Here is a 9,995-nt window from a genome sequence, read left to right as displayed (position 1 = left end):
GAAATACAACGAAAAGCTTACGTGACCTCGCTCACCTCTAAGCTGCAGCGTAACGCCCGCTAATGTCAGCGGAGAGAGGGAGGAAGCGTCCTCCGAGATAGCACACGGGAAGCTACACGGCAGCCCGAATGACGTCACTAGGAGGGGGACCAGGTGTGACCCTGAAGGCTGGGAGTGAATTGAGGGGTGCCCGAAATGCCAATTTTTAGATTTTTTTTACGCAACAACTAGGACACGCAGGCGAAATCAGTTTTCTGTACTTTACTTCAGAAGTGTCAGAGGGCAACTTCCAGAAATCTTTGACCGAAGTCCGGAAATCGTTGCACCCCCCCTTTAAGAAATGTAAATAGCCCAAAGATACGAGGACAAGAAACCCTGTATGGAGCCACCGACAACCCGCCCTTTGGGGTGGCCTCTCCTCCTACTTTCACACGGTCTCTCCCGCATTTCGTGGGTTGCCCAGAGCAGGGGTGGAACTCGTGAAATGTGCCTGGGAGCAGCCACGGGAGCAGCTGAAACAGCTGTTATGGAGCAGGTTGGGAGCAGCTAAAACTACGTTCTGGAGCAGGCTAGGAGCAGCTCAGATCAGTTTTCATTGCACTTCAGCTTGCGTCTTAGACAAGCATGGGAGCAATTTCAATCGTACTTAGCAGAACAGATGAACATGAATGGTTAGGGACCTAGGTAGATGGGATAACAGCGTAACAGATGCGAAAACTTGAAACTTTGTGAGCCTTAATGAGAATCAAAAAGCCAGTACCCTGTTTCTCAAGATAGCGTCCTTGATATTTTCCGAGCGGCTTTCAGCTGCTCAAAATGCAAACCAGCACTGCTTATCGCACAACCCACACGTGCTCGACATAGTAATTATATGTGCGAACCCCGTGATGTGCACAAGCAATTGACGTGCAGTTGCACGGAGGAACAGGGCAACAAATTTCACGTTTATCCTATTGTGCAACTCAATTGCGAAGCAGCAGACTACGATTAACGAAGTTATCGCATTTGAAGCGATAAGCAGGAGCAAGGTTAAAGTACGCCGAGCAGATCTATCACTCGCAAAAGAGCTGCTGGCCGGCAAGGTTTCGGATCGGACCGCGTTTCAGTTCAATCAAATCACGATTTATCTTGCGAGAATGCGGTTCCAACTTCTAACGACGAAGTACTAAAAGGAAAATCTTGCTCATTTGTTTTCAACTGGCTGACGTCCGGATCCCGGGCCGCAGAGCCTCAGGCAATCTGACGCTTAACGACTCGACCTCACCTCAGCCGACTTGCTTAACCGCTTATGGTTGAAGAATAACAATCCAGTCGCAGGTGGTGTGGCGCTTAGAATCCGAGTTTTTTCGCGCGCTTCCGACTCGGGATACACAGGGAGAATAAACAGAACAAAGGATTGCAAGGCCGACCAGGCTGAACGCGCTCATTGTTGCGAATCGAGTCAATAAAACCGAAACCAAGACAAAATAAAAAGTTTCTTGGCGCACGTTTTGCGATCTGGCGCATAATGGCGCGAGGTATTGGCTGTGGCGCAGTTTCTGCAACATGGCGCAGGATGGCGCAGACATATGCGTCTGGCGCAAAATGGCGCAAATGGCGCAGCCGTTCCACCCCTGCCAGAGGTACAGTCCAACGAATCTCTGGTATGCAGGAATTTGACCAAGGTGCTTTGCTGGGATGTCCTTCACAACCCTAGTCACATCTCGAGGTCAATTCTCCAACTTGCTCTGGTCGGGGGAAGGTGCACGCAGAGAGCAACGCCGACGATGAACGCAGGATCGGCGTTTGCTCCATCATCATTACTAGCTGCCAGCCTTTTAGAGTGGCTGGTATTCCCATTCAGTGAAGGAGAAAAGTGACACACACGGATGTAGCGAGCGTAACACAACTGGTCGTGACCTGATCAGCTGTGTAGGTGTCTCCCTGTCCAGCATTTCCTCCACGGGCCATCCATCCCACCCTAAATAAAAACCCAGAGCAAGAAAAAACTTTCGGAAAGCCTTTATGGGCGTCATCTTTTGCATATTGTTTTTTAATGCATCACATTTAGGCGGAGTTGGATGGGATTGCTGTGCAAAGAGGTAGGAGGGATGTTCACCGATCCGCCCGACCGGTTCAACGTCTTTTTCACGAGTTCTCATAAATAGCTTTTGTGATGCCTCCTGTGTTAGCGGTGCAGTTTTAGTTAGTAGGGTTTAAGGTTGGTATGTATAACAGTGTTGCCACAAACAAAAGGTGAAAGCGCAAAAGACTCGGACACAGCGCTGACTTACGACTCTTTTTCCTTCTTTTCACTGCACCTGAGCAAAATAAAAGATAAAAAGACAAAACCAGGACTATTTTATGCAAGGCCACCTCCAAAGTGCAGATATGTGCACTCAAACAGGTGGAAACACTAGAACTGACACACCCCACTGGAAATTGTCGACTCTACACTGACATATTTGTCTGGAACATGCTTCCTAATATAATAAGCTTCATAGATCTCTTGCTGTTCACTGAGGATGTTTTGCCAAAATAGCAATGTTTTCAAACTGAGGCAAATAACCATATCTATTACAGTGGATGGCAAGATGTCCCAAAGGCCCAGACCTTAAAGCTAGCCCGTGTTCTCTAGCTCGGATATCTATACATCTTGCTGTCTGCCCTATGCCATAAAAAGCTCCTTGCCCCAATGGTAGGAAAAGCTCAAAGCATGCTCTACATTCTGTGTCCCCCAGCTATCTTGCCAGCACTTCATCAATGTGGAATCGCCTTCCGTAACATTTTTTTCCGTTGACATTTTTATTGTGCCAAAGCAACTGAATGTTTTTATCAATTGCAGAAGCCATTTCCGCAATCAGACTAGCTTGTCGGAATGGTTCGACTACATCCGTAGGATTAAGATGCATTTTAATTTGTTTCCAACGTCCTCTTGATTACCCCATCTACTGGATTGGTTGCCCTTTTTTAACTAATCATTTACAGTTTGTCAATGTTAATAACAGTTCTCCTTTAGCCTCTGTAGATTCTGGTGTATTGCAGGGCTATAATTGGTTCATTTTCCTACTGTATATTAAAGGGGCAATAAAGTGCTTTTGGAGATCCTCGTCTTATTGTCGTAACTTAATCTACGAGCCCTGCATCCTAAAAAGTTAAATTATATTCATACGCGGCAGATTAGCATATTAGAAAAGTAATCAAAGTTCCCGACACTTATCGTTGGCGCTACTGAATCTTTCCGAATATTGTCACGAATGACAATTGATGAGGCGACAAGAACTGAAGTGAACTAAATGTTTAATGAGGGCGAACTTCTGCCCAAAGCAAAATAGAAGGCTAGCATTGTAGGCATCGATACAGCAGGATTGAACGCTGGGACGAGACTGCCTGCAGCTCGCCATGCAGAGTCCCTGATGTACCTGCGTGGGTTTCTCGAATATTCGGCGTTTAGTATCTTGAACAGACGACAAGGTTCTCGGACTTACGAAAACACTAAATTGAAAGTATAAATAAAAAATGTGTCACTCCCAGGAACCGAACCTGGAGCCTCCGCACGAAATTCGAGCACGGTAACCACTCGGCCATGCACGCGCTCGCTCGCTCGGCGAGGCGCATGGCAATATGGTCGAACGACGGACGGCGCCATATACGGCTCTGACGGCGCCTAACAGCCACTCGCGAGCGATAGGTTCTCGCGTGGAAGCCTATCGCTCACGAGTGACTGACAAGCACCGTCTGCCGTTTGAGCATATTTAGCAAGGTTCGGTATGGCCATCTCATTCTGCGCCAACGGTGTCGGGAACTTTTACCACTTTTCTAATATGCAAATCGGCTGCGCACGAATGCTATTTCGGGTATTTTAGGATGCTTAGCGCTGGTAGATCGAGTTACAACCATAAAACGAGGGTTTTAAAATGCACTCGAGTGTCCGTCTAATGTTTTTTTTAAACATTTTTGTCATTTTATGCACTTACCCTTACCACAAACTTATTTATCGAAAATGCCGCTAAAAACAATGTCACCCCCGGTGAACCTCAGTTACTGAACGGTAAAGACTGCAGGCCATGCTCGACGGAAGGCATCTGTACAAAACTACGCCCGTTTCGCCGAGAGGGCACATTTAAAACTGTCAGATTGTACGGTTCTATGTCACTCATAGTGGGGGACTAAACAGGGCCATACTTTTTTCTCTTTTACAGTATTCATTCTGCTAAATTGGATAGTGTGGAGGGCTCTGTGGGAGCACCTGATTGTTATTCTTGCAAGTAACCTTCTTTAAACCGGTTCTTTAACGTCGGTGACTGTGATGGATCATAGGGCAGGTTCATGTTATCAATTCTGAAGCACCTTGTACCAAGCGGATGTTTTTATCTTTTAAATTCACCGTAAAAACGGCAACAAATGTAACGGGATACCCAAGTCTGGCAAAGTATCGCGATACAGGCAAGACACTAAATATATTTCACTACAGAGATACAAATACATTTTTCAAATGCATCCCGATACAGATGGTTGAAAGTATCTCCAAGCAATACTGGCCAGCTCCGAATACAATAAAGGTGCCATCAGTGTTGGCAGCAATAAATGCCCGTTGAATTTTGTGAAATACCCACTGCAAGAGATGGGTTTCATGTCTCTCAAACAGACCGTGAGGTGAGGGAGTTGCAAAAACCCTCAAAACGAAAACCTTGAGGCCACGCAGCAGCTGGCTTGCAACTCAGGATTTCATTCAGTCACTGGAGGACATTGGATTTCAGAAAGCTTTATTACGCTTCATTAGAATGCCGTTGAAATACAAAAATAGTTGTTTATTAATAGTGAACACACTGTGCAAACACTGCATTCATTAGATAACACAGGAGGCATGGGCTCATGTGCACCAGTGCGCAGTCGCTGCACCGCCCATTGGACAGCCTCCTCGGAGCCTCTTGTTCTTGCCAACACAGCTCCCACTCAAAACGAGCCAAAGAAGCCTTCTAAGCTGACTGCTCCCAGGCGTGCATTTCCAAAGCGCGCGTCGACGCTCTTTTCTCTCCGCAACGATTCTTCCGTGGCTTGTTCCGAGCAAACCGGCATCTGCATCGCAGAGTCACTCCCCCAGGTAACGTGGCATCGCAAAATATTGCTGAAGTGCCTATTTTGTTCTCAAAACCCCCTAAACTGCCCAGATTAGACCATCCGAAACTGCCAAGGATCGTTTTGGTTTGAAAATTGAGCGAGGATTAACCGAGACAGATTTCAAGACCTTTCATACTTTCGATGCTGTCCCAGAATGTCCCGGTGGCAGCCTGTTCCAGCCTGCCACCCGGGCCAGTTTTCAGAAAAGGTTGCGGCAATTTTGTACGAGGATTGCTCGCCACGTGAACCAGCCGTCCTCGTCACCGTAAAGCAATCCTCCGTTGCCACAACTCTTACTAGCTTTGATCGGAGCATATGTCAGGTTATTGCCCAGAATGAGCCTTACAATACTCGCGCATTATCACCCACCGACTTTATGCGCTCGGATCGTTTCACACCTATGCTGCCCAATTTTTCTATTAAGGAAGGACACTACCTTAAAATTAAATTAAAAAAAAAAAAAGTACTAGCTTTATCAGCTTTCCAATATAGCCTCATGGATGGTGTCAGAAACTTTTACTCCTGTAACTAAAGTATTTTTCCGGAATAAATTATTTCAGACGTGCCGGCACTCTAAAGTGCAACTTTCCAAACTTTCTAACACATTTCCTTTTCAGTTTCACTTTTTGGCATAAAATCTGAGTTTGATTGAAACCATCATTTGATAATCAATTGATGTGTGGAGCCAGTTTTCCAAGCAGCTCTACCGAAATTTTGCAACAAATGCAGCTGCGGGCTTACTTTCTGCATTTTCATGGACTTTTGTCACGAAAAGCTGCAGTACCTTCAACTTAATGTGACGTTGCCCCCATTAGGGGCACAGTATTTGATGTTCCAAGTTCACCTTCCCAAGTAGTGTCCTCCCTCAATGCAGAAATTTGCCCAAACAGTAAAGCTCAACTATAATCTCCGTGGCTCGTGGTGATACATTAAAACAAAAAGGAATTATCACATCTTACAATGGACTAGATTTCTCACAATACTGAGCAATAAGGAAAGTGCTCCTTTGCATGTTCCTCGAGAGCGATAAAATCAGCAGCAGGAGAAATGAAAAGTTAAAACAAGATTACTACAGTTTACACATCTTAAAAGTCACCTGCAGTAAGCCAGGTTCCAACTGGACCAAGAAGAGCAGTGGTCTTCAAATCGGTGCCACCTTCTGGGCCAGCATCATTGAGACGAACGGCCCAATAGAGGTTCGACGTCCCAAAGAGCTCGTTTTGGGCACCCTAACGGGTGCAGCAAATCTGCCGAGCCTGATCAAGTGGGTGGACGCACCCGAATGCGTGGAAAAGGGCGGCGAGGGTTCTCTCGCGCCATTGTGGGCCTCTCGACTCGCCTCGTTGCCCCAACGGTGCCCGCTAGGAAGATCTCGCTTCTGCTCACTTTCGGAATGCACTCCAACCCCTTTGGCTGCGAGATGTCGGCCTTGCTCATTTCATCTCCGTAGAACAAACAAAGAAATGCGGCTGCCGAAGTAGGCGATGCCAGTCGGTGAATTTTACCGGCAAAAACGCCTTTACTAGACGCAGTCTCTGAACAGCACCTGACCCAAAAGGCCAAGGAATGTTTCTTTCTAGACTGTGTCAAGAGATGCTCGTGCCACAATTGAAGAGAGTCCCATAATCCCCGTGCTAATAGGAAAACTGAGTCTCTCGCAGAGCTGCATGAAGACATTTAGGGCAATAATTTAAGTGGACGCACAACGACCGACAAAACGCTTGCCACGGCGATGTCGAGACGGGGAAAGGGCAGGCAACCCCAGAGACGGGAAGCGAGTGTTTAATCGTTTAAGAAAATAACTCGGAAAAAAGGAAGAAGAGGGCTCGAGTTGAAGGAAAAGCCAGCCCTACCTGGCCACCCATCCTGGAGCAGGGGGAAGCAGTGTTGCAAACTTAAAAAAAAAACCCCGATGGGAATCTCGAAAAACTGCTAAATTTCGGGCCGCTGCTATAATTAGTCTAAAGAGTCTTAGAAGGTAGCCAACTTGTTCGACGCAGATTGGTTCCATGTATAAAACAATGTGCGTTGCACACTCTTAGCAGGCGTCTAGCCTGACGACGTCTACCTCCATCGTTCCCATCTTCGGCGGAACATTTGGTTCCAAGCTTCAGCGACCACCCGCATTGAAGAAAGCTGTCGGGGTAGCCGACTCATCTAACGTCGCTTGAAGCTACCAGTAACTGGGCTCCGAGCTTAGAATTCCGTTTTCTGAATTTCAGCACGTAGCTTACTGGGCTCGTCTCGTATGGCAAACTTGAAAACTAATTCATTCGCGCACAAATCAGTTGCAAAATTCGAGGTTTTAACTCGACGGTGTCGCGAGCGTTACTCTCACTGACAACCATTTTGTTGACAGTACGCAAAAATGACCACCCTATGACTGTGACTTACCGCCGAGTTATTTAGGATCCATAAATGTAAATTCGTGAACGTTTGGGACCGCCAAAAAAAATGCCAACATGACTTGAAATCCGCTAAAAATCCGGCCGCCCGCAAGACGGCCGTTTCTCCCACTAAACGACAAAAAACAATGCCAAATTTAGCGGGAAAATTGCTAAACTGATAACACTGGTTGGGCCCACAGAGAACCTGCTCCAGCGATCAAGAAGGCACCATGCTTCAACCACTGCCAGATACCAGCCCCGGCAAGTCGGTCTGGGTGCAAATGACTTTTCTTTCACTTTGAAGTTTTCCATCCTCTTTTTCCTGAGGATGCAAGTGTGAAAAACCAAAAACGTGAATACATTGCTCGTGAACAAAAAAATAAACAAAAAAAAGATGGGATCAATGTCTAACCTTTCGTGTTGCAAATTTGAAACAATGACCCAGCCTGCCCATGACTGGTCTCGCAAGCCATTAGAGCCAGAGCCGTATGGCTGGCGAGCTAGTCTCGAGTGAACTTGCATTGCCCAAGCTCGAAGAGCGAGATCATGGGCACAATGAGGCAATATTTTTTTGACAAAAAGGAGAGTTGATATGTCTTTGCTCTCTAGCTGGTCACCAAAATATTGGAGTCTAAAGTATCGGATGCTTCCTGTGTGACAGTTTGAACGGTATCTTACAGCCAAATTGAGTAAGAACAGAAGTTGAAAACTTATCCGAAGCTCGTAACAATATGCTTCTCCACTCTTTGCAAAAAAAAAAAAGTTACGTGCACAAACAAAGATGAGGATGTTCCTGTTACATTCAAATTGCTTAGACAAATACATTTTACTAGGCGCATAAAATACATGCAACAAAAAAACTTTCCTTCGACAAGGTATTTCGTACACTAACGAGTAAGCACCGAACAATCGCTTAACTAGAGGCCATTTCAAGGCCCTTTTTCCTAAGTGGCAGATAAAGTGCTTAAATAAGGCAAATAACAAGGACTCGGAATGTCAGAAATATGACTCGGACATTGTGGTGCGGTGCAAAAAGACCCGGAAGCAAACCGTGCCAGCAAAGGCGTATGGAACGTCCTTCGCGCACTTTGTGCCAAGCGTGAGGCGAGCACAAGCTGCCTTGCGTGGCAAATCCTCTCCACCCGGGGGGAAAAGATGGTGTCATCCTGTCTGCCGTCGCTCGGACGTCCGGCACAAGCTACCGTCGCTCGACATGGCCGCCCGACGAGGGGTCAGTCGTCCTTGCCCCAGGCGGCCAGGCGGCCCAGCAGCTCCCGGCGCATGGCCGCCGTCATTTTGGTGGCCAGACTGGTGGCGGCTGCCACCGCAAACACCACGTTGTATGCCAGCACCAGTGGGAAGCTGGCCAGCCACTCGATGCGCCCAAAGTCCCCCAGCAGGTCGAAGTTGGTGATGCCTGCACCAAGGCCGAGAGCAAGGTGGCTACATCCCCCATATTTACAAAAACAGGCCGACGGTGATAAAAATTATCGGACAGAAGATGCAGTTCTACGCAAAATATTGATTGCCAACAAAATACAAATGGTCCAAATCTGTTTTCGTATGGAGTTTGTGCGGCTAAAAAGTAGAACCGCTCAAAAAGCATAAGCACTAATCGTATAGACCTTTTCATCTCGCTAGTTACCTGATTGGCAAAGAGAGGGTGCCAATGCGCTCATTGGTTGGCTTCCATTTGGTTGTTTTCAGTGTGGCTGTGTCTTATATGATTCTTGCTTAATTTTGTGAAAATCCTCCTAGAACACTGCCAATTACAGTGATACTGACCTACTTTGAAAAACCATGAAATGGTTTCGAGCCTGATTGTGGGTCATTTTACAAACACCTTGCGATGTATCCAATTACGTTCATCCTTAATTTGCAAAAATCCCAAAAAGGCAACGAATTCTGGGAGCCCTTGGTTTCCATCGTCTCTCCTCCCACGTGACATACGAGAGCAGGTTACCAAGGCAAAACCACTTGAGCAGCCGAACTGGACACAAGTGCGGGAGCTATGGCTTGTGAGGATGCCTCAACCCTCTCCTTTGTACCGGCGTCTGCATCACCAACGCTCTGTCAAACCTAGTCGAACCCGGCCACAGTTGCGGTGCAAAATAAGTGGATTTGGCGACACTGCAAGACGAGCAGGTACCGTATTTACACAAGTGTAGGTCGACCCATTTTTTAATTTTTTAAAATCTGACCTATAATCGAACCAAAGCATTCCACCCCCAAAAAAACCAAACAATCGTGATATCAAGAACACCTCCACTTGTTAAGAGTTCAGCCAGCTGTGCCTGCAGCATTGCGCTACTCTGCGCACTCAATTTACGAATTTTTTTTTTTTTAGTTTGCGCGAACGAGTGTTATTGATAGTGATTCGCAAATTAACCCGAATGTACGGCGGTGAACAGCGCACCGCGTGCCTGACTTCCGGGGGTGGCGGTACTTCTTGCAAAAGCCACTCCGGACGCTGCTGGAACTGTCTCACGACTCACTCCCCGTGGCGTC

General features: G+C 46.8%; 1 protein-coding gene across 2 annotated transcripts in view; it reads right to left on the bottom strand.

Moving 5' to 3' along the window:
* Positions 1 to 4,728: 4,728 nt before the first annotated feature.
* LOC8039909 (protein LMBR1L) overlaps positions 4,729 to 9,995 on the bottom strand; it is a 116,085-nt gene continuing 110,818 nt past the window's right edge. For both annotated transcript variants that reach the window (XM_029980379.4, XM_029980380.4), the window contains exon 15: positions 4,729 to 8,904. In XM_029980379.4, the coding sequence (XP_029836239.2) occupies positions 8,720 to 8,904 (185 nt within the window). In that variant the 3' untranslated portion in view covers positions 4,729 to 8,719. The remainder of the gene's footprint in view (positions 8,905 to 9,995) is intronic.

This window comes from Ixodes scapularis, unplaced genomic scaffold (genome assembly GCF_016920785.2).
Source record: "Ixodes scapularis isolate PalLabHiFi unplaced genomic scaffold, ASM1692078v2 PGA_scaffold0__279_contigs__length_252992795, whole genome shotgun sequence".
NCBI classification, from domain to species: Eukaryota; Metazoa; Arthropoda; class Arachnida; order Ixodida; family Ixodidae; genus Ixodes; species Ixodes scapularis.
Note: the sequence above shows the minus strand (reverse complement) of the source record. Positions and strands in the feature narration are given on the sequence as shown.